At 37.8% G+C, this 24,053-nt stretch overlaps 2 protein-coding genes across 3 annotated transcripts in view; both read right to left on the bottom strand.

The window, feature by feature from the left end:
- Window positions 1-13,995, bottom strand: part of ap1m3 (adaptor related protein complex 1 subunit mu 3) — a 33,409-nt gene extending 19,414 nt beyond the window's left edge. The window contains exons 1-4 of the mRNA XM_085251892.1: window positions 13,790-13,995; window positions 4,482-4,638; window positions 3,804-3,871; window positions 2,984-3,114 (exon numbers count right to left, since the gene is read on the bottom strand). Of these exons, the coding sequence (XP_085108018.1) occupies window positions 2,984-3,114; window positions 3,804-3,871; window positions 4,482-4,638; window positions 13,790-13,831 (398 nt within the window). The 5' untranslated portion in view covers window positions 13,832-13,995. The remainder of the gene's footprint in view (window positions 1-2,983; window positions 3,115-3,803; window positions 3,872-4,481; window positions 4,639-13,789) is intronic.
- A 518-nt stretch (window positions 13,996-14,513) lies between these two features.
- On the bottom strand, window positions 14,514-23,626 carry lg17h1orf210 (linkage group 17 C1orf210 homolog). Of its 2 annotated transcripts, XM_085252678.1 has the most exons (4): window positions 23,499-23,626; window positions 17,797-18,333; window positions 17,407-17,592; window positions 14,514-16,428 (listed from the first exon to the last, which is right to left on the bottom strand). In XM_085252678.1, the coding sequence occupies exons 2-4, from the start codon at window positions 17,843-17,845 to the stop codon at window positions 16,226-16,228; spliced, it is 438 nt and encodes a 145-aa protein (XP_085108804.1). In that variant the 5' UTR covers window positions 17,846-18,333; window positions 23,499-23,626; the 3' UTR covers window positions 14,514-16,225. The 2 variants fall into 2 exon arrangements, with proteins under 2 accessions (XP_085108804.1, XP_085108805.1); XM_085252679.1 differs by lacking the exon at window positions 23,499-23,626 and having other exon boundaries at window positions 17,797-19,592.
- Window positions 23,627-24,053: the final 427 nt, after the last annotated feature.

A 24,053-nucleotide genomic window follows, 5' to 3' on the forward strand; every position in this document is an offset into this window, starting at 1 on the left:
ACGTGGACATTTTTGGAATGTTTTTTTTTTCTTTTGCACATAACTCAGTTGATGAACCAGTGTTGTATCATAATATTAGAGATGGCATGATACCACTTTTTTATGTCTGATACCGATATCATAAATTTGGATATCTGCCGATACCGATATGAATCCGATATAGTGTATTTTTTAATCAATAAAACAATTTTTTTATAAATATGTTGCTACATTTTGTTCATTCTCAAGTTTTAAAAACCAAAACACTAAAGCTATTCTGTTATACTTGTATGCAAAAAATACACTGCACCCAAAATATTTTATAGTTCAGCAAAACTGATCAATCTAATAAACTTAAAGCTGCACCATCATCCCTATTCTGGTATCTTAAAGAGTACTTAGCAGAAATATTAAACAACATAACTAATAGGTTTGCCAACTCCCAGCAAAAATATTAACCCCCCACCCACCCTTCACCTCACAATGCTTAATCGACATAATCAACTTTAATTTAATGCACGTGTAAAACAAATGCACAGAAATAAATTATTTTTCAAGAATAATTAAATAGATTCAACATCTTTCTACAACAGAATTGCAGACTGCACAGATGGTACCTTCCCATAGGAAAAAGTACTATAGATTACTAGGATGTATATTAGACTTAATAGTTACTATATACAATAATGGATTTCTATACATTTAATCAGATGACCACTTTGGTTGTAAGATTCAGATAATTATTTATTAAAAGTTCATCATTTTAAATGAAATAACAAAGAAAAGTATTTTTTGTGCCTCCCTTTCCCTGTTAATGCCCTACCTGGCCCCCTGGCAAAACTTTGCTAGATCCGCACCTGCACAGTTACCAGCTGTCAGCTACACAGAAAAGGATCCTGGTGTTATTTGTCTCTCAGAAACAGTTCATAGCTTCCCTTCCACTCATTCATGTCACATAACAGGTAAACCTGTTTGTCCATCACTGTTCAGCTGATGATTCAGTAAGGACATCTCCTGGTTTCATATTCATGTTTCCCTCTCACGACATATCCAAACGGATATCATGACCAGCAGCTTTTACAGCCATGGCTCCAGCAAACATCAGCTGATACTAGAAATTAATATTAAATCAAGTCTAACAACAGCTTATCAAGCAGCTGTTCTTTATCCGCTGGTCTCCTCTTTCTGGCGCAAAGTGGGCGATAAACAAACAAGTAAGACGGGACTTGCGACAGAAAAGATCATTGGTCAGTTCCATGATTGAAGTAGCAACAGGGGAGGAAGGGGGAGAGAATGAGAGAAGAACGGCAGCTGTGCAGCAAAGACAGAATAACTCCAGCCTTTTTTCGTACCTTTTTTTAATTCTAGCTGAAGTACGGGACAAATCGCTTCCTTTTCGCCTCAATATGGAACTCCGATGGCCAGTCCAGCTGTGGCTCCATATATATCAGTTGTTATGCTTAAAGTGGAAATACTATGCAAACATTCAGAGATGCACTTACACACTTTACTTCTCTGGGATAGTTTTCTTTGAGATGGAATGCCGCGGTTTGGAAGCACGTAATGCTCCAAATGCTCCACCAGACCACCGACATGTCTCGCAGACAACAGCCGCTCTATCAGGTGACACATACTGCTCCGATGCGCTGAGCTGGGTTACGCCAAGTAGCGCGTTTTGTGAGGTTATTTTGTGATACTTCGGATCGGATTACATTTTTTATTTCTCTCCTATATCCGATCCAGTAATTTAGGTCATTATCGGATCGATACAGATACATAATATCGGATCGGTCCATCGGACTCCATTTTAAATTTGGTAACACTTTGTTACCAGCAGCCTGTCGCAAAAACACATCATTTGCTCCCATTTCTCCAGTTGAATCTAGAACAGATACCAAAGATAACACAGTTTCCCATATGGAAAAGATATATATAAATCTTATAAAGTTTGTATCTGTCTTGTATGAAACTTGTATGAAAAGCATACAAGAGTGAAAACACATATAAGATCCCTTGAAAAATTATATAATGAAATCATATATGTTTTTACTATTTCTTTTCCATATGGGTTGACAGGCATAAAATGGTATCTTTGCACCAACAAGGTGATTCCCAAAGAACCACGTGCCAAAAACCTGGTATGTCTTGCCATGGTATGCAGCATTACCTCAAAAATGTGAGGAAATTGGATAAGTGGAGGACAAAACAAGAAGTGGCAGGAAAAAAATTAAATAAAAATATCTTCACCAGACATGCCATGTCCTTAGGAAATATGAAATTCAGCAAAGACCTGAAACTGGAACTGAGAGATGAACTACTACTGTTCACTATAGCCTCAATGGAAGAGTGGCTGCCAAGAAGCCATTTTTAAGGAAGCGAAACAGGGAATAAAGGCCAATGTATGCCAAATTACTCAAGTACTGGGCTGAAAATCAGCGACAACTGGTCTAATGAAGTGATAATCCAGATGTAAAATTCTTGGTTTAAATTTTTATCGGAATGTACAGAGGAGGACAAGAGATACTACTGTGTCTACAGTTGTCTGTAAAAAACAGTGGAGGCTCTGACATGGTTTGGGAAAGCATTTCAGTCAGTGGTGTTGGAGAGCTTGTCAGATTTTGCCATGCAATGCCATCGGAAGTTTAATTTTCAGCACGAAATTTTCAAAAAAAAGGCAGCCAAAATCTACAGAAGAGTTTGAATGTCCTTCAAGAAGAAATGACTACAAAGCTGCTTAAGAGAGTTCAGGCTGTGTAGAAGAATAAAGGTGGTCATACCAAATATTAACTTTTAAGCTCATTAGAATTGTATAGTATTTTTTGCATTACTAATTGTATTTACTGTATTTCCGTCTATGCTTACATATTTCGATAAAGTGCTGACTCATTATTTATTTGAATCTAAAATGCTTCCCAGTCTGAGGTATTGAGTTTTTACACTTGAACAAACAGACGTGGCGCAATGGTTTGTGGACTGTTGTCAACTTGTGTGACATTTGTCTTACTCTTGTAGGATCTTGCTCTCAGTCGTCTGAGGGAACCCAAAATCCATCACCTCGTCCATCAGTTCGTACACCGTCACAAAGTTGTCGCGAATGCTCTCCTCCTCAAGCTCCTTAAAGTACTCCTTAAATACCTAGAAACAGAAATACAAACAGCTACTATGAAAAATCCTATGCAAGCTGCTGAGCAGTACTTTTTACATTGAGTGCACACATACTGTATGTTATTACTATCCCACAGTAAGATTTTTATTATTATCTTTTCATATATCAGTGCTGAAAAGATATGTATAGGGGAAAAACAAATAGATACGCTTACACTTCATAGTCAACTGGTTAATACTGCAGTTTATTAAGACCTATTCCAATAATTTATACAATGAGCTGGTTACATTTATTCCTCTAGCAAGAAAAGAGCTGTTTGTTTATCTGGCCGTCTGCTAGCAGAATTATGCGAAACAGCTACTAGGCCATATTTCCTGAAATGTGTTGGAAAGGTAGAGGTGGAGATCAAAGAAGGAGTCTATTACAATGTGGTACCACTCCAGGTCACGTTCTTATAAATGTAAGAGTTTGGGAGGGAAGTATTCTGTGAGTGCCATTGTTGTTTTACCGTACATGTCACAAAGTACTTTGCAAGAAATACAACGAAACCCAAACCAAAAACCAAGACTGTCGGTGCAGAAACACCAACTGTTCCTGCATTTCATCAATAGATCAAACCAAATGTATTGCCTACATAGAAAATCAGACGACTTCATAATGCAAATGCAACTTTTCCATCCTTGGAATAAAAAGTATGAACTGTAAACATCACACTCACCTGTACTATTTTATAAAGGAAGGAGTACACGAGAGCAGCATTAGCATTCTTCTTAGTGATTGCCACCACTGAAAAAAAAAACTGTTAAGAAACAAAGTTTTATCTACAAGAGGCAAACGTTTTTTAATCTGTTAGAAGACATGAAGCAGGCATGTTTTATTCTTTACTGGGAGTGATTATGAGACGAATGCAGCATAATTGAAAGTTAACAGAATGTGTGAGACTTTCAAGCAACTAAAAACATGGCCACAGGGTGGTAAAAGAGCTCAGCTGTGTAATGCAGTGCACTGGGAATACTACTAACAACTGGAATATGTTCCTGAATTAATAATGTGTAAGTAAGACTGAGTGTGGAATATTGAAGACAGTGAATAACACATCATAGTGAACCTGTGTTCAATTTTTTAAGTGGAGAAGCTCAGAAGCAACCTGAAACACAGGACTTCATATAGATCTGTCCTGGAAAGATGCAATTAAGGTATATGTATTACATGCTGTAAATGATTGATGGGAGGGCTGTCACTTTGAAGAACTAAAGCAGGAATGTCAGCCAGAATGGAAAACTATACTGTGGTAAAGTGGAGAATTCACATAGATATTTATAGTGTCTGCAGTGAAGGCTTCGTTTTAGCAGGCACCACAGAGCACATCACGCAGCAGTAAACTCTCTTTGGATACAGTAAAGGTTGTTGTGTTTGATCCACATGAAGTGTGCGGAGCCATGGCTGATCAGCGGCGTCATCTCAGCGTCTTCTTCTCTCTTCATCAGAATGGGCATGAACTGGTCGATCACATTTATGTCCATGTTTCCCATGTAGTTACGGCAAATCAGAACCTGGATGAGTAACATAAAGACACACAAGATACAGAGGCAGAGGATGATATTAAAGAGGACTTTGTCATTAAATATTTATAGCTTTTGGCAAAGATACCAAACCTGCACTCAAGCTTAAAGAAGCTACAGAAGCCAGTGGCTGACAAAAACCCTCTAACCTCCTGAATGGGGGTTATATTTATTTTTTTCATCCTCTGTGGAAATGTGCAAAATGTGTTTCCAGCTTGAATCTCTCCTTTGTAGTTTTAATGGACTGATGGGTATCTGATCATGAATGATGAATGACCAACTTTTCAACTTGAAAGAAGAATAAGAGCAGACCTTAGCAAGGGTTGGAAGATTTCCAGGTTTGAAATGATAGCCAAGGCATGCAATGTCCCCAAGTCCTACTAGACATTTATGGTATATTCTCCTCCTTGCTGTCAATTGGCAAAAAATAAATCAATCTTAAAACCAAATTTAAAATAAATTTTCATTAATTCTTAGCCTTTCCCTTATAAAAATTCATTTTATGTCTGAAAGAAACAGTACTAAGATACTAAGTGATAATAAACTAATAAGAATTACTATCAGTTCAGATACCCATTCGCATTGATACCTTTAACCATTTATATGTTTGCAATTACCAGATAGCAACATTAGCCATTTCTTAAGTCATCATTGAGGTTGTGGCTAGCGGATAATGTTAAAAGGTACAGTGTGACAAATTTCTCCACTAGCTGTCCAAGTTCTGTTTTATTACCCCTCCCAATTCAAGTGCATAATCCTGGCTATGGTGGCCACTGTAGGACAAACAACTCTGGCTGCCATTTGTCAGCATTAAGTGTAGGCTGACAATAGTGTCCATGTCCATTTACTCAAGGCTTTAAAACTTTGTGAAAGGAGTCAAATAAGAAGAGATGAGTCAGTGAAAATTAGCACTGCTGTAGGCTCATAGCACTGTTAGCTGCTAATAGCCTAGTGTTAGTGAAACTTTGGTTGAAGTGTATCTAATGTTGTTGGACTCTGTTCCTTAGCAAATAAATGCAAGAGTGAAAAAATTAAAGGGTTTATCGGAGGGATTTTTAGGACACTCAAACCCAACATAAAGCAAAATGTTAGTTTGTAACCAGCTATTGTTGTTTAGCCAATTTACTAATAATAAGCAATTGGTATAATATCAAGAATAGATAGGCATGGTTAAGCACTTTTTTGTGTATTAGAGCCCCAGTTTAGAAAATATGGCTTGAAGTTAGAAGGAAGAGGATACGTTTTTCATCAGATGATCAGTAAAGAAAAGTGCAAAGTCGTGAGAGGCACAGTACTACCTCAAACCACCTATAAATATTATTGTCCTTTTTTTGGGGGGGGGGGGTTGCACCACGTTACATTACTTTATATGCCAGACTACTCAAAAACATTGTGATTGATGTTAGATTTGTATTGTACTAATCTTTACCAAAAAAAAAAGAAAACCCTATTGATTTTTTGTCATTTTTTCCTTCCTCCTTTATTAAAAAAAAGGTGTCAAATATTGAGTATTTTCCTGGGTATCGGTATCAAGTTTTAAATTCTAGTATCACGACAACTCTATTCATCACTATATACCCGCAACACTAATAGCACCTCCATCACTCACAGACACACTTTTAAACAGTGGAAAATGTGCAAACACACATCTAACAGACCTTTCCCAATGTGAACCTTGAGTCCTCCTCTTTGTCAGTGACTCAACAACCATCGAAAAAGAGCTGGAACCGGTTTGTAATAAAAGGCGAGTGTGAGCTTACACACCCACCACAGCTACTAATCTAGTTAAGTGAGTACATGTCTGTGATTGAACTTCTAAAAGTAAAAAATGAAAAAATTATGACTGCACATATTCTGTTTTTTGGGGGGGGTTTTCAGACCAGTGTCACAAGAGATCCTGATATATTGACTTTGCTTTAGTTGACTTTATAAGCCAATTTGCTACATCTACACAAGACACAGTGTCTCCTTTGTGAAGAAAAAAAACTCCACTGTGGACACAATGAAAATAAAACACAGCATGAAAAAGAACAATATGTGACTGAACCAAGAAAAAGATGACCCAGAAACTCTTCTTACTCTGTTGTAAGTCAAGGATTTAAAATGATGACAAAAGTGTGCACGTTCATATCACACAAGTGCAGTTTTAAACTATGTTTGAGAACATTTTTCAGATCTGTTCTATATTACACACTGGGGGGTGGGGTGTAATTGTATCAAGGTCTGTCTTGAGACTTAAGGCTGAATGTTGTAACATCTCCAATCAGCATGCGATGCTAGTCACAGATATGACAAGACTTGCTTCATTCAGCCCAGAGAAAGCACCACACCTCCTAATTTTAATGAAAACATACATACACACGCACACAGACACACACACAGACAAACATAACAAGATGAGTTAGCAGTCTTTCTAGTCTCCGGACGCACACGGTGAAGTGAAGAAAGAGATCAAAGCTTGTACGCTTCAGGGATCTAGATGGCAAGCATACACACATGCACGCACACACACACATGCATGCACGCACACAAACACAAAAAGCTCCCCATCTTCTTTAATAGAGGAGCCTCTGTTGCACAAAGGTCACAAAGGGGCAGATGCAACAAAGACAGGAGGAAATAAGAAATAAAAAAAGGACATTCCAGCAAAGTAAAGTAATCTGGGGGAGAAGAAGGATATGAACAGGCCACTGATCAGATTCTATGAGAGGAGAACACACACAGGCAACAGTTCAGAGGTGACCAGACAGAGAGCGAGCTATAGGCAAGTCTATATCAAAAAAGAGCTGCAATATTGAAAGCCCATGGAAGAGTGTCCTTTGAATTGCCAGTTTTAAAAATCACACCTTGATGGAAAAAACACCGGCACACATATGTTCCAGACTTGACTCAACAGCATGTTAACTATGTGGTGGTCATAATCATTTCTGGTTACCGCATCAAAAAGGGGAATAATTAATTACTTAGTCAACAGTGATTTTCCAACAGAAGATACAGACATCTGCTGAGTCCAGCATTTTTGATTTGATAATTCACTTATTTTCTTTGTTTTACATATAACAGTATCAATTTCTAATTGAAAAAAATGAAAAAATAAAGTATAAACAGCCCAATATATAACACTATAACACTTGCCTCCTACTGCACTTACAATGGCATATAGAACATGTGGACCGCAAAGAAAAGGCCACCAACATCGCTGGCCGTACACAACCAATGTGCACATACTTGACAAGTTGGCTGAAGTTAATTTCTATTTGAGACAATAAATCAATAAAAGACGAAGAAAGTTTATCACTCTTTTCATTTACTGTGATGAGCTGTGACGAGCTTCTTATTGACTGCTTTATCCACCAATTTTCCTCTGTGTAATTCTCTCTTTTAGTGCATTGATGTCCACCTTTAAAAAAACAACACAAAAGAAAACCCACCAAATTTGCATCTGAGAGACATTTCACATCATCCGATTATGATGATTCTGAAAATAACTAGTCTGTGGTAACAATAATGGTGCCAATCATAAGAATGACTTGTAAAAACTTTTATATCACCTTTAGGAAACGGAAGTGTCAACATATCACTGCCGTGCCACTATGGTTCAAACGTGTGTCAGTTAAACTCGTATTTCCAGAAAAACAAGCAGTGCTGCACTGTTTTCAGCAGAGAACCAATCAGTTAGCATATTTCATGCCCCAAAGCAAAGCACTGCTACTTAATAATCCAGGTCTCTTTACAACCAAGTGGGAATGTATCCCTTTCAAGTTAACCCGCAGTAGTGTCTGCTTAAAGTTTGGGAAGTTTTGCTGGAATATCAACGTGCATCACAAATATTTTTTATATCTAATTGTTTTAAATGGCATTCAACTGTGACAGAGAGCTAAAAATCTTTATGTAGAACTTAGTTAAATCGTTTCAAAACCAAGAAATGTTTTTTTGTTCAGTGGGAACAAAAGGAAAAAACTAAAAAGGAAATAAGAACAATGGAAGCATAATATAAAAACTGAAGTATAAAATACAGCCAATTAGCCCTATTATAAACTGAATTACATGTGCTGATCCATTCTTTGTTTAATCTACAAGACAAAAGGCAATTCTTGGCGTTATAATTGGCTTTTACCAGCACAACAAAGTATTACATATTAAAACCATCAGTGGTCTTAAAAAATAAATAAATGAAATAAAACATAATCAGCCGGGGAAAATCGCTGTGGGGATTTGATGGGAGTTTGTTACTGGGTCACACAAGCCAATCAATGACTGTTTTCAATGTTTGAAATCAATAGAAAGCACTCACTGCTAACCTCTAAAGAAACATGGCAACAGACACCCCTCGCTGGGCCGTATGACCGGAAGGCAAACAGGAACAAAACAAAAAAAACAAGAACAGTTTGTGTCACCCATCAACCCTCTTGTAAATTACACTAAGCCCACTAAGTTCAATCTGACTATGAGATAAATTCCTGTACTAAAATAAATTTCTATGTAGAAAATGTTGAATGACGTTTCAAAGCTGCTAGTAGTTAACAGTACACAACTTGTAGCTGAAATAATGAACCATTGAAAAGTACAAAAAGACACCACTGAGTTGGTTCATCAACTGCAACCATTAAATATTGTTAATACTCAAAGGGCCTCGAGAAGGGGGCTTGTTGCAGCTGCAGCATTCTTTGTCCAATAAGACTAAGTCTACAGTGGCAGCTCTATCAAACTCGTACTTCTGCTTAGCTGGTACAGTGTTTACTATATTAATCACAGTTTAGTGTGTCAGCATGCTAATATGATACCCAACACAAGCAGATGATGATGAGAATGTCATTTGTTTTGCATCTAAATAAGTGACTAAATTACAAATGTGATCCAGCTGTAAGTCAGTCCACAAACTGTTACACTGTTAGCAAAATGTGTATTACCCAAGTCATGCACATTCATCCTCTAGGGTCATGGAATGTATCTAAAACAATCTGAAGGTGATCCCTCCAGTAGTCTTTTCTGCCTGCATATTCTCCCTGTGCTTGCATAACCTTTTTCTGGGTACTCTGGCTTCCTCCCATGGTCCAAAGACATCCATGGGTTAGGTTAACAGGCAATTCTAAATTGGCAATAGGTGTGAAAGTGAGTGTGAATAGTTGTCTGTCTCTCTTTGTTATTCCTGCAAAAGACCGGTATCCAAGGTGTGCAGGGTGTAACCTTCCCCAAAATCATTACTCTTAGTGGGTGCGAGTCATAGAGGATGTGATGTATGGATGGATGGACAGATGGATAAATCAACCAGTATGAAAATAATTAAATTGGGATTCATGGTGGACGCAATTAAATTAAACAAATTAAACAATTAAACAAAAAGCTAATCGAAATGAGTCAGTCTTTGCACATTACCATTATGATGTTGATGAATGTGCATTGTCCAACATAATTGAATATATATTACAAAAACTAAGAGCTGTAGCCCCTTGAGCAAATATACTATATGTCTGAAGATGTTAGCCTCCAGCTATTGGAATCTGCCATTACTCATTACAACCCAAAAAGTCAGCTTGAGCATGTTCGCTCATTAAAAATTCTATTGGGAATCACAGAGAACAAATGATGCCATGCTGATTTCAATAGCCTGACATTTAGGTCTACCCAGCAAGTGCAGTCTAGCGCCCATGAGGAGGCACCGAGGGCTTGGGGTAGGTTGGCACACTTGAAAACACAAAAATGCAACAGACTTCTGCAGTAGCAATAGTTCAAAAGGTCTATGGATTTGTACAGTTAAGCAGGTTACCTATGTATCCATAACTGCTTTGGGTTAATGACTACAACCTTAATATTATTTTTTTATCTACAGTGTCACTGGGACTGTTCTCATGCTTTTTTCCATCTCAGATTTGTTTCACAATTTTCTGCTACAACAGAGGACCTCATCTAGTCAGGGCAGAGAGAGGGTGAAGACTGAAGGCAAAGAGATACTACTGATTTGCCTCAGGGCAGAGATAGATGGATAGAACGCAAGAGAGGGAAAGAGAAAACCTTTATTCTGTACGATAAGACATCCAGGCAACGACGGGACTGATCCTTCTCCCTAATGGGTAATGTTGTCAAGCATATAAGGCTTCTTCAACAATTCTTTTTTTTTGGCCCCACATAAATTAACTCTACAAGCTAATAGAGTCATATGAAGTAGTAAGAAATTGTAGAAATACTTAAAAAAATACAAAAATTAATGAAAACAGCAAGTACTGCGTCATTTATGATCCTCATGACTTTCAGTATCATTTCCACAAACACTGTTTCATTGTCCTAAGAATAAGTTACGGTTAGAGAAAATACATGGTGAAGATAGTCTTATCCTTTTAATGAGTTATTGGGGTCATTTATAATTCCAGCTGTATATTTATATGTAACATTGTGATATTTATAATCCTAAAAATGTTTCCCACTGTGAATGTGTACAGCTTTTCATAGTGTTTTTCCGGGAAATAGGCTGCCGGTGGGGCAAGGATAATGGAAAGGTCTTTTCCAGGCTCATCAACAGACCCTAAAAACAAATATATATATTTATGCATTAGTTTAACCATTTTTAGCAATATTGCTTTTTCAAAATTATTTTATCATTACTTTCCACTTTAATCACCACATTTTAATGTTTTACACTGGAGCACAGCTATTAGGTCTAGAGTAGCAGGAGCCCTGAAACTAACTCCAATCCTCTTGCAGAAAAATCACTGTAAAACTATAATTACATTAAACCATTTTAGAATAGCTGTCATAGATAAAGGAGAGAGTATATTTACAACAAACACAATAGGAAGTCTATACAACATAATAGGGTCAAAATTTACCACACTCTGTCATTTTAATTCCCTTAGAAATGCACAAGTGCAGATTCATGTAGATGGTGTGGAAATTGAAAGAGTACTTGAACATAAGTTTCTTGGTGTGATTATAGATGATAAATTAAACTGGAAGTCTCATATAAATCATATACATAACAAAATTTCAAGAAGTGTCTCAATCTTGAGTAAAGTAAAACACATTCTGGACCACAAATCACTCCACATTCTCTATTGTTCCCTGATTGCACCGTATTTGAATTACTGTGCAGAGGTTTGGGGCAATACTTACAAATGTTCGCTATCATCAATCTTTATATTACAAAAAAGGGCCATAAGGATAATCCATAAAACTGGTTACAGAGATCATACAAATCCACTATTCTTAAAATCAAAAATTCTAAAATTCACAGATCTGGTTCATTTTCTCACAGCACAAATTATATATAAAGCAATAAATAACCTGCTTCCTGACAATATTCTAAAAATGTTTTCTAAAAGGGAACGGGGATACAATTTGAGGGGGGAATTAAATTTAAAACATCCTCGTATCCGTACAACATTAAAAAGTTTTTGCATCTCTGTGTGTGGAGTGAAGCTGTGGAACAGACTAAGTAAAGATATGAAGCAATGTCCGAGCATGGCGCAGTTTAAAAAGCGGTTTAAGGATATGGTTTTTACAGGGTACAGGGAAAAGGTAGAGATTTGATAGGGTGTTCTTGTCTAATATTTTCATGTGTGTGCGCATGCACGGGTTTGTTGGTATGGGTATATATGTATGTGTATATGTATGTATGTATGTATGTATATATATATATGTGTATATGTATATATGTATATATATATATATATATATATATATATATATATGTGTATGTGTGTGTATGTATGTGTGTATATATATATATATATATATATATATATATATATATATATAAAATTGTAGGTTGTGTATCCTTCAGGTGTTAATGGGGTTATTGAAAATGTGTATATGTGCGTATGTGTGTATATACGTAGGTATGGATAGATAGAAACATATATGTGTATATATTTAAAAAAAAAAAAAAAAAAAAAAATTACACATAACATATAATGTAATTACAAGGAGGTATTTCTGTAGTCTATTGATACTAGATAGTGGAAAAGGGGTGGGATTAAATAAGCTTATGCTTCTTCCTGCTCCTTTTTGAACATGGACGTTATTTGGAGTTGTGGTTGCTCGTTTTCCTTTTGTTTGCTTTGTTCATTTGTCTCTTTTAATTCTATTTTTTTTTTTATACTTTTTCAACATGTTCAAAATAAAGATTCAATCAATCAATCAATTAATCACTAAAATAGTTTGGTCAGGTGGTAGACCAAGCCTAGCATTATGGTTACAGATACTTGTTACTTGTTTTGTCTAACTAAACTTACACACATGTTAGAACTGAAACACTTAAATCAGGTGTTTCAGTATTCTGGTAAGATGATCAACATAAAAATAAGTATATTTTTTGCAAAAATAATAAATAAACTTGAGACTTGTCTCCTAATGTGAACGTTAGCAGGTTTTCTCAGGCTTTTACGAGAGCAAACCAAAACAGTGATGGGTTTGTAAGCTACCCAAACAAACTAGATCAACTAAAAACATCACATTTTGCTGTGGGTAGTTGCTTTTTATGACATTTATGGTTGAAATTATTAGATTGGACTGATTAAGGTTATGTAATAATAATAATATCAAATAAGTATTCATGAAATACATAAAAGTGACAAATCCTTACTTTTAGGACTGCAGATTTTTTGTAAGGCACCCAGCTAAATTAACTGATGAGTACAAATTTACAAATAAATGACATTTTCACCTTGAGATCACTAACCCTCAAGCATTTCACTTGAGTTTGTCTCTTAAGATGTATTTCTAATGTATGTCATCCTCATGTCCACACACATATCCCCATTATTTTAAACTAACCACTGTACGGTTTATTGCATGGCATGTAAGGGCTGCCCAAGGTAAAGTTTTAGACCTCGAAATAGGACACATCACGTACAATAAAGGCTGCATCGCTGCACAAGAACAAGCCCTCTGTGTATACTGAACATTGGTGAAACGAGTTTGACAAGTTGAGCTTCTCTTCCTGTCTGCTCTGTACGGGTGGTTCAGAGTTAAATTAGCAAAGAGTTTTCGACAAAGAAAAGTGTATGCGGCATGTGATGTACAGCTGCAGATTACGCCAATAAAAATGAAAATATCCTGTGCGACTTTCTTGGCAAACTGACTATCTTGAGGCAGGTGCTGCGTTGATAATGTCAACTTCCTCACCAACAAGTCGCCACAAACTTACCTTTCCCTTCAGGTCCAGGATAAATATCGCTGACGCCGACATCTTCACGGAGAAAAATCCTCGAGAACAAGAAGTAGGCTAAATAATATCTGGGTCTACTGTAAGATATGGGTCACTTGAGTGGAATACGATTCGCTCCCATCATCCTCGTTCCTCCTCTCCTCCACACTGTACAGTCAACGCGTTTCGCTGCAACTCGCTGCTTTTCCGGATCGTAGCATCAAGCTAGCTACTGTCACGGAAATACGACTTCCGGCTATTTTCTTTTTAAATAAATAACTCCAAATACCTTAAGCAAATCATATTTTAATGTTTCTGTTCTTCATAAATAATACATTCAGTGGCACATTACTTTAAAAATATTAATGGTTTCGTTTTTTCTACTCCCACAGCCCACAATAATTTTGCAGGAATAGGCTGCCATCTGATTTACATTACTGTGACATTAAGACGATCTATATCTATAGATTAAACAGCGTAAAAAATAAGTTTAACCTTTTCTGAATGAAAGGAAAAGTGATGATTAATGGGAGTGGTAATATTATTATAAGTATTATTTAGTCATTATTTTTTCTTGATTTTTGGCATGGTAGTGATGGGTGCGTGGGTGGGGGGTTTCTAAGACATGAGACACACCCATCATAGCAAACAACGTTCAATTATCCATTTATTTTGAAGGCGAGATCGTCTTTTTCCGGTTTCGGTGTCAACTTTACACGCCGTGTTTCCGGGTGCCTCGGCTGACAGCTTCACAGACCTGTCAGCCCCTCTCATCATCGGCGTCGTCTCCTGGGATCCGAAGCGCTGCAGGCCTCTGCTCGAGGCGCACTTTCAGGCGTTATTATGGTTGTTTATAGCATCGTCGCAAAGTTTAAATGGACAGGTGAGTGTAATGATTCCATTCTGTGTCCAGTGAGACAAGCAAAATACACAAATTAATGGTGGAGAAATAGCCCTCAGAAATAACCCCGACAGATTTCAGTTGAAAATACATGACAATGCAGCAAGGGTTTCACTTACAGGTAGATATTTATTGAGGTCTAGCTGACTTTGTGTACACATCTCAGTGCAGTTTCTTAAAAACAGGATTCAAAAGGTTGAAAAGTAACTGCAAGTACTGCTTATGATATATGTGAGCTGCAGTACAATTTAATTTAAAAAAAATGACTGTGGCAGATTAAAAAAAAAAAATAAAAATAATAATAATAATAATAATAATAATAATAATAATAATAATAATGTACCGTAACAGCACAAATGAATGATATGACTCTTGTAATTTTCTTGTAAGGCAACATCCAAAACCATACAATTATTACAATGAAAGTCAGAAAAAACATTTTAAAAGAAAACGGTGCAAGTGTTGTACAGTACATGGTACTTAAAGTACTCTCACTGAGCAAAGCAATGTATGCTCTTGTTGTCAGTCTTACTTAACTATGGCTATGCGTCGGCATACGATTAATTAATTAATAATCCGTGCTATCAAATCAAATCAAGTAATCAGTTAATCAGCTAAAAAAACTGGCTTAGCTATGTTTCCCACACCAAATGCAGCTTTGCATGAGAGGCGTGAGAGGAAGCTGTACATCTATACTGTGTTACACTAAGGCCTAACAAATTAGGCAGCTTGTCACTAATCAGTCACTGATTCAGCTATGACCTGAGGCCATTAGAGTAAAGGGGGAATAGAACTCAGCACACTCTCAAATATACCAATGAAGAGAAATAAACGGAGTTCTGGAATGGGGGAAAAAATCTTTGAAATGATGCTGAGGTAATTGAGAATTTTGAAAGGACAAGTGATCAAGAAAATCGTATGAAGCTGATATCAGAGACTGGCAAAGAATTATGAAAAAAGCTAACTATCCCTGCTAACAGGAAAAATAGTAGCTTTTGAAGCTGAAGGCGTACTTCCTATTTTTCTTTTTTTTAAACAGGGTATACTTCCTTTTTTTTTACAAAAAAACAAAACAAAAACAAAGGTGTATTTCCCTTTTTAAAAAGGTGTACCTACGTTTTTTTTTTAAAGGTATACTTACATTTTGTTTTGTTTTGTTTTGTTTTTTTTTAAACAAAATTTACTTATTTTTTTAATGGGAGATTTGTTCAAGTACATTTTCAAAAATCCAGCAGTTTCCATGATATGTGTTTTTAACGCAAGTCTATTCTCATAAGAACATGTTGAAATGTTCTCCCACACTGAGAACTACTGCCATGATAATGCGCTTGACATCAGGATATTCCTTTCCAAGCTCTCCAGAAATAATGGATTTTTTTTTATCTTTATGCATCTAATCAGTTGTTAACCAAGGATCAGTTTTTGAGATAGAAACTATGAAAACCCATGGAAAAGGATCAGATGGAGTGAAACGGATAGCTCACTTCTGGCCCAAATACCAGAACAGTGGTTCAGAAGGTGTGGAGACATCCCTTCTAACCAATGCTAAACTCACTGTCATAAATCTCTTCCTCCGTGTCCTCTTCTATGTTCTCGGCCGCTCTCTCGGCCCTCTGTCTCTCACTTGTCGGGATATAGTTGTCCTCAATGAAGCCGTCGTCATCCTCCTCGCTCACTGGAGGCATACAGTGAGGATGCATTCCACGTCCTCCGTGCATGGTAAACCCCACTTCCAGGCCTGAAAACAATGAGAAAAGAAGAAGAGAGCAAATAAAAAAACCCACAGCCAAGAATCATTAGAAACCAAGTCCGGTAAGTCATTCTGTCCAACCATGTTATCAGCATTTGCAAATATAAAAAGACTCGCCGAGTAAGTCAACAGAGCGCAGACGGCTTTGGATTTGAGGTATCAATTTCTATGAGCTCTTAATTGCTGTATTAGCTCTTAAAGACACAGTTCTTCTAAACAGAAGATCTCCTGCAGCCTAATAAAAGCCTAATAAAAGATTTTCAAAAGATAATTGTGCAGTCTGGTTTTGCTTCAACTGTAAGTCAGCATTTCTCATTTTTGGAAACATTATGCAAGCTATTTGCCAGGACATGGCATCCGAAGTACAAAAATTAATTGTTGCCGTGTTGTTATGTGTTCATTGGCTTAGATGATATTTTCATTTCCACTTGGAGGCAGTTCAATGCACTGTGAACACAGCACTGGACACTGATCTCCAGTAGTGTTTTTGTCTTTTTAAACTCAGATATTTAGTCATTGTTGTGCTGCGTTTTGGTCTCCCCCAGCTTCTAAGGACTGCTTCTGTTTTTATCTGCTTTTAATTTCTGACCATCTACAGGAGCTGGTTGTTTATTTTGTCCACAAGCAGCAGGGCCGGAAAACAAAGACAATGAGCTGGAAACCACTGTAGCGCTAACACTAACTGCAGAGGTAGCCTATAATTCCTGTCATTCATCATACACATAATCTTTTGGTCTATTGTTGATTTTAAAAAAAATGCTTTAGGCTGTGACAAAGCACACTATGAGCACAAGTACACTTTTTTCATATTGCTATTTTTCTTGTGTAATGCTTTCTTATCCAATCTGTTGCATGAATTTATAGATGTTAAATGTACTCTGGGCATTGGCTCGGCTTTCGGTTTTGAACATACAAACAAATGTCAGCATGCAGTAATCTCTAAAATTGAATTCATAAAAAGCAAACCTGATGGGTCACAGTGGCTAATAGAATCACTCTCCCTCAGCCGCGTGTGTCTGTAGCTCGCCAGGAAGCGCCGAAACACCTGATATTTAACCATAATGGCAATAATAACAGTGACCAAGATGGCTGCGACGAGGACGGCCACGAAGAACTCCCAGCTGTGACCGGTCTGTTTGGCTGTCAAAGTGTCTGTAAGAGAAGACAAGGAGTCCCATTCCAGTTAATCAGTGTGGTTTTGAGGTGGCACAACTGTGGAAAGAACCCAGACACCCGCATTAAGCTTCAACTATGGGGAACTGTATTTACTGTCTTCTGCCGTTAGAGCAGATGCAGAGACAAATTTCCTGCTGATAAACGTTCTATCTGACATTACTAAAACAACTGGACTCTTACCATTTTTTGCTGCTGTTGGTAAAGCTGTGTCATTTAGTGATGGTTCCATTTAGCTTTGCCTCTTATTTGTACAGCCTCTTCTAGAAAGAGACCTCCACTTTGTAGTTCAGTTTGCTTCTTGATGAATGAGGCTTTCCTCTTGCTTTGCGGCACCATTAACTCAAGCGTGAAACCATGGACTGCAGGCGTGTCAAACACATATGTCACTCTCTTTCGACAAGCAGCCAGCAGACCCTTGAACTCCTTTTAATTGAAGCTGGCACTTTTCAGTGGTTTGTGTTATATTGCCTTGATCTAATTAAAGCCACTGTAGGATTCAGAAGTGATGTTGTAGGGCTGGCATCTCCCCAGATGAGGGAGTTAGTTGTCTGTTGACTAGTGAGGAGTTTAACTTTCAGAGCGCCGCTTGGCGGCAAGGTTGAGTGACTGGGGGGGAGGCCTCAGTTCAGTACCAGCTGAATGGTGCTGGTATCGTAATCGGTTTATGCATGCAATGAAATATGAGCTACAGACCTCTTGCTGTAGTTACATATGGATCTGGAGAAAGTAGAAAAGAGAAGAAAAGAAGCATGAATATTTTTATTTTACACACTTTCCTACAAAGGCATCTTACAAAACTGGGGAAAAAAGCTCCTCAGTTATGTAGATTACCAGTAAACGATACCCATGTGCATTGGTGCTTTGAAATCTTTGTGGCATTAAATGCATATTTCATAACTAAGCCACACAAAACGAAACTGAACAATCAAACGGCTTAAATATTTCACTAAGTATGGAGAGTGAGTGTTTCATCATTAAAGGAAGCTCTTTTAAAGGTTCTTTTAAATACTGAAATTATCACTCAGCACGGGCTGTCAGGAAATCAGGAGGATATCATGCACAATAGGAAAAGTGTGTCACAAACAGGAAGTCCCACATACTGTAGAACCCTTCCTTTATGCTACACAAAACACTGGCAAAATGAGTAATCTGTGAGTGTGTGTGTGAAGGAATCTTAACTTTGCATGTTTAACAGCTTCCTACAAAACTTCAGACTTAATGGGCAAGAAGATCTTACATTTGTTGTTTATTATAGAAAAATTAAAATGGAATTTCATGGAAAATCAGTGCTGAGAGGAAATTCCATCTAATTTGAGCCACATGGGAAAAGTGCAGCATCTTGGGACTTCGCTTCCATTTGTGTTGTGTAGCAAAAAGAAATGGGGAACAGCCTGCCTAGTTTGGCTGAAAGCCAGAACTCTCTACTGATGTCTGCAAAGATCACAATTTTTTAAAGCGATAAAACAAATCTTGCTTTTATGAAATGAAACAAACACATTATTAATACACGTGTGATCCTCCCTGACAGAGCCAGAATCGGCGTTTCCACCCACTTTTCCCCCCAAAAATTAGCTAACCAGCTGTCAAATGTATCATCATATTTCCAGAATTGGCAACGCGCACTGGATTATAAACCCCCGTGTTCTGCTTACATTCAGGAACTCGCTTGTTCCACTTGTTGTTTTTTGTTGACAGTAGCATATCAGCGATGTTCTTAATGCAAATACAAACCTGTCGTCCACAAGAGAACCTTTATGCACAGCTATTTGCAAAGTAGACTCATATTTGCATGCACAGCACTACGGGCTGACCCCCTGTATTTACACTGGAGCTGCAAAAATGCAGTCAAATAAGTTTTGCTCTTGTCCGTGATGTCCATTCTTAACTGTTTTTTACTAGGACCTACAGTATATGTTTATGTTTGTGATCTAGATTTTAGATCATAACATTTTTTATTTTATTTTTTTTTTTGGGGGGGGGGTTGCTAAAAACCTTTATATTGACTGTAGATAGATTTATAGCTCACTATAAATATAGAAATGTGTCTTAGTTAAATAAAAGAAGCAACACTGTATTGACACTTTACATCACAAGGCAATTGCCCTTTGCCTGTTGGAAGGCAGTCTTGTTTCCACATAATCACTGTGTCTCAGATGGACTACAGTTACTCTCATACAGATTAGAAAAGGTTTGCAAGTATTGCCACCAAATTGTCATAACATTCCAGTTGATCTGGGTTGGTTTGCACTGATGAGCACAGCTTGTCTGCGATGCATCTATCTGCACAGCCTGTTCTCACTCCCGACGCGTAATATACCGACGATTTGTCATGTCCGGAAGCGTTCCATGGGAACGGGAAAGGTGATATCGTGGATGAAATCGAATAGAATGACGCTCCTACGGTAACACACGTTCCAGCTGTGCAATTCAGCCCTAACCATGACCACCACCTTAATCATGTTAGATAGTGTTTTCCAAAGCGATTTAAGTAAAATAAGTGTACATGTGTAGATTCATTTCAAAAGGTTCTCATGTTTCCTAGTTTTTCTGAACTTGTAATATAGGGACGTGTTGGGTGGCCAAAAGGATAATACACCGACGATTTGTCACCTAGCGTTTAATGTTACACTTTGGGAGTTGTTCTGCAATAGATGCATCGCAACTCTTGGATTCTGGGTGTATTCCTATATAAAAAAATGGTTGATAAGCACCTATGCTATTTTGTAGTTAAATCGTTGTCTTGCAGGGGCTACCTCTCTTTTTGTGGGCAAGTTAATGTGAATGTGAATTTCTATATTCTTATACAACAACAGATTTGTTATTTTTATCACATTGCCACAGATGAACCACTGTTTCCACTAGTGTGACTGTAGAAAAAGCAGTTAAGTGGCAGTAAAAAAAAATCAACATGTAAACTGTAACTGTTATAACATCTAAATTAATTTTTGCAAACCAAACTGATGCATCTTGGTTTGGTTTGCAAATTGGCTGGACTGATTTATAGACAGCAGTGATGGGAAGTGCTGGAGTAGTCATGAATATTGCAGCCTGATTTTATTCAGAAGGCTGACCCACTGAAATTAGGCCTTAGTGACTGGGTGACCTGCTCCGCCACAGTTCACAGGAAGAGCGCAGAACATTGGTTCCCACAATGTGACAACTATGACTTTGGTTTTTATGACTTTGTTCCTGTACCAGCTTCATAAAAAAAGTTCAAATCAACTATGGTTTATAAAGATGTAAAGACGAATTTACAGTGTCTTTCTTTCCCCCAAAATAGTGGTGGTTGTTTTAAAGGGCGTGCTTAAAGTTTCTTGTTCGCTTTCTTGGCTCTGAGGTGATTTTTCACAGCAAGAGAGCTCCAGCTCCTTAGCTGTGGCCATTAGGCGACTTCCCCTTCATCTTCTTAGGCTATTCTCTTCAGCAGTGTTGGCTGTAAACACACCGACAGAGCTGCCTTTATCTCTTCCCGTTCTGTCCTCACACAGGCGTAGCAAAACATACACATCAGCCCGGAGCCAAGAATATGTGTGTCAGAGTGTGACTGCGCACTGCCGCAGTACATTTGTTTGTGCTTGTATGCGAAGTTGCATCTGTGAAAAAGCTGCATTTGCGCCTGTGTTTGAATATCACTCTCAAACGCAAGGAGCCAGTTTTTTGCAGCCTTACTTTGTTTCGCCTCTCCAAATTGTGAGTCCAGCGTCAGTTTGTAGATGCTAATGATGGCCAGAGGGCGTGAAATGCTCTCCCTGTCATCAAACTGAATTAAACATCAAAATTATGTTCCGCTCACGGAGTGTGATGAGGCTCCTTTGAAAAGGCTAACTGTAAGCGGTTTGATGCTTTCAAATCTGATTACGCAACAGGAGGTGACACCAAATTATATGGTAAACTTCTTTCAACTTATGTAACAGCGAGCCAGAATCAGACATGAAAAACAGGCTTTTTGATAAGCACTTATCACAAAAATGGATTTACTTTTCAGCTCACACTTTACGCTCTCTGCCTGGCTGAAAAAATCACCGATATTTATATTCAAACCACAAGCCGTCCTCTGGGTGACCCTCACCCCAACAATCCACAGTGCAGCGTGCAGGCCTCCCCCTTTGCCTCTTATCCCACTGCCAAGTTTTGTATTTTTGTCTTCCTTTGTAAATGTGTGGAGGAGTCAGGCCATGCTATTGTTTGTCTGTGATGATAGGCACAAGAACTAATTGAGCAGTGGGTTTAAAAACAGCTGGCAGAGACATTGTTTATTAGCCTGATTATTTAACTCACATACTGGAAGTATGAAAGCTACGCCCTGAAAAATGATTAGTGTATTGTGCTGGCGTTGTCTAACTATACCCAAGATCATAATAGCTTAAATGAACTCGCAAATGACATGTTTGGTTTTTGTCTTTTGGTCCTGGAATAATGGCAGTGTCAACAGAGAAGCCTCAGCCACACAAAGAATAAACCCAAGCTTAGGGATGGCTAATTAAAAAGATAATAATCAACCTGCAGCAAGACCAAAAACTACGTTATTTGATATTTTAAAGTTACTTTTAACACTTCCTTAATGAAACTCCACACATTTAAAGTGGGAAATTATAGACATGTGCTGTTTAAAAGAGAGAGAGCCGTTAATGGTGTTCTTTTGTTTGGGGTAAAAACAGCAGGTGGAAAACATGTCAGTGAGTATTCAGCAAGGGTCATTCGGACACTATATGAGTAAAAGAGTTCATAAATTGTGTGCCATTTTGCCGTGACTTCATGCGAAATAAGGTAAAGGTTTGAGTAGCTTTAAGATGAGTAGCAACTACAGAGTGGGAGAAAGGGTTTAAAGGTTGTAGTGTTTGACTGTTCTCTTATAGGTTATAATTTTACCCAAACAAATCACTGAGATAAAACGTACCTGCTCCAAAACCTTTACATTCACCTTTGGTTAAAGGTCGGCATCAAACTCCTTAGGATCTTTGAGTTTTTATTATATCGGTTAAAATGTTTTTGCTGTTGTTGGGGTTGTTTTCTTGAGATATGAACTCTTTTAGCTGCTGTCATATGTTAAACATTAAAGTCTTCTTCTTTTTTCCCGTTTACAGTGACAGCTGGGTAAAAGCCACTAGCTAAACCTTAGCTAAAACTAAAGCTAATCCTCACCTGACTTGGCTACAATTTCTGCTGTCTCTCTTTGGCAGAGAACTCGGTGCTGACAAGTCCTACAGCTCACAGTTTACCAAGCCTGTGGTGTTTTATTCGGAGCCCGGGCTCCAATACAAACAGTATTGTAGGAACTACACACAGCAGAAATACTGCTTATTGCTTTTGTACATTTTGAAGGTGGTGCAGATGCACTCATTTTCGATGGTACAATATACTTTGAAATAATAAAGCACAGCAGTGAGCACACAGTTCTGAACCACTGTGTGCTCAGTTTGTAGGGCAGTGCAGGTCATAGAAATGTAAACACACTTTGATATTGTGTTTTTTCTGTCTATAGAAAGAATGGCCTTCAGCTGCTGCAGCACTAAATGACTCCACTGCAGGAAAAAAAAATATGTTACTGATTTCCACTGTTAATGAAAACCATATTATGTTTTGATATACTTCGGATTTTTCTGGCAATGCGTTCAGGCACGCATTGCCAGTCCTCCTCCTTCAGTCGTAACCAGTTGAGTTGTAAATAAAAGTATGTTACACTTCATGGTTTTGGAACAGCTAAATACTCCTTATTTTATTTATTTATTTATTTATTTAAATTTCTCCCATTGTGATATTGTTGCACAATATTCAGATATAATTCCTTGTCTCAGTTCACAACCAAACCAAAACACATATCCCAGTGTGTGGAAGACACTGGCTACCTCTCTCTTCTACAAGCTGTTGATTTAAAGCCTTACCTGGTCACCTGTCAGAGTAGATCTCCGTGGCTCGCACATTTCATGTCGACCTTAGCCACATTTTCTCCTGCCTTCCCTATGAAATGGAGAAATGTTATGCAAAGGTTGAGCGAGGTGTGCTCAGCAGCTGCTTCCGAGAACATCCAGTTAATAGGTAACTTTGTAACTAAGGTACGCTCTCTCTCACTCCCGCCTCCTGCCTCTTTTCTGGCCAATGGCACGGCTGACCTGGATGGAGCCAGTGTTGTTGTTTTTGCACTGCCAAACCAGGAAGAGGTAGAATTTGACTTATGAGCTGTATTCATATTTTCTTTATATGTAAATACCCACATACAGGTGCAACTATATGATCTGGTCTAACCTGTTTTTTGTTTTTTCTTTCTCAAACACTGGTATCCTGTTGCTGTGGATCATATAATCTTGTTTGTTACGTGCTTTGTGCGTCCCCTCTTCTTGTGTATCGTAACTGTAGTTTAATGCCACCCCTTACTATTTAAAATGCAAACTATTATCCAAGACCTCCTGAGATCAGAAAGGAAATCAGACAAGATAGAT

The sequence above is a fragment of the Mchenga conophoros genome, linkage group LG17 (assembly GCF_057382185.1).
Source record: "Mchenga conophoros isolate Kocher_MC1m ecotype Shallow Benthic linkage group LG17, M_conophoros_male_GT1.1, whole genome shotgun sequence".
NCBI classification, from domain to species: domain Eukaryota; kingdom Metazoa; phylum Chordata; class Actinopteri; order Cichliformes; family Cichlidae; genus Mchenga; species Mchenga conophoros.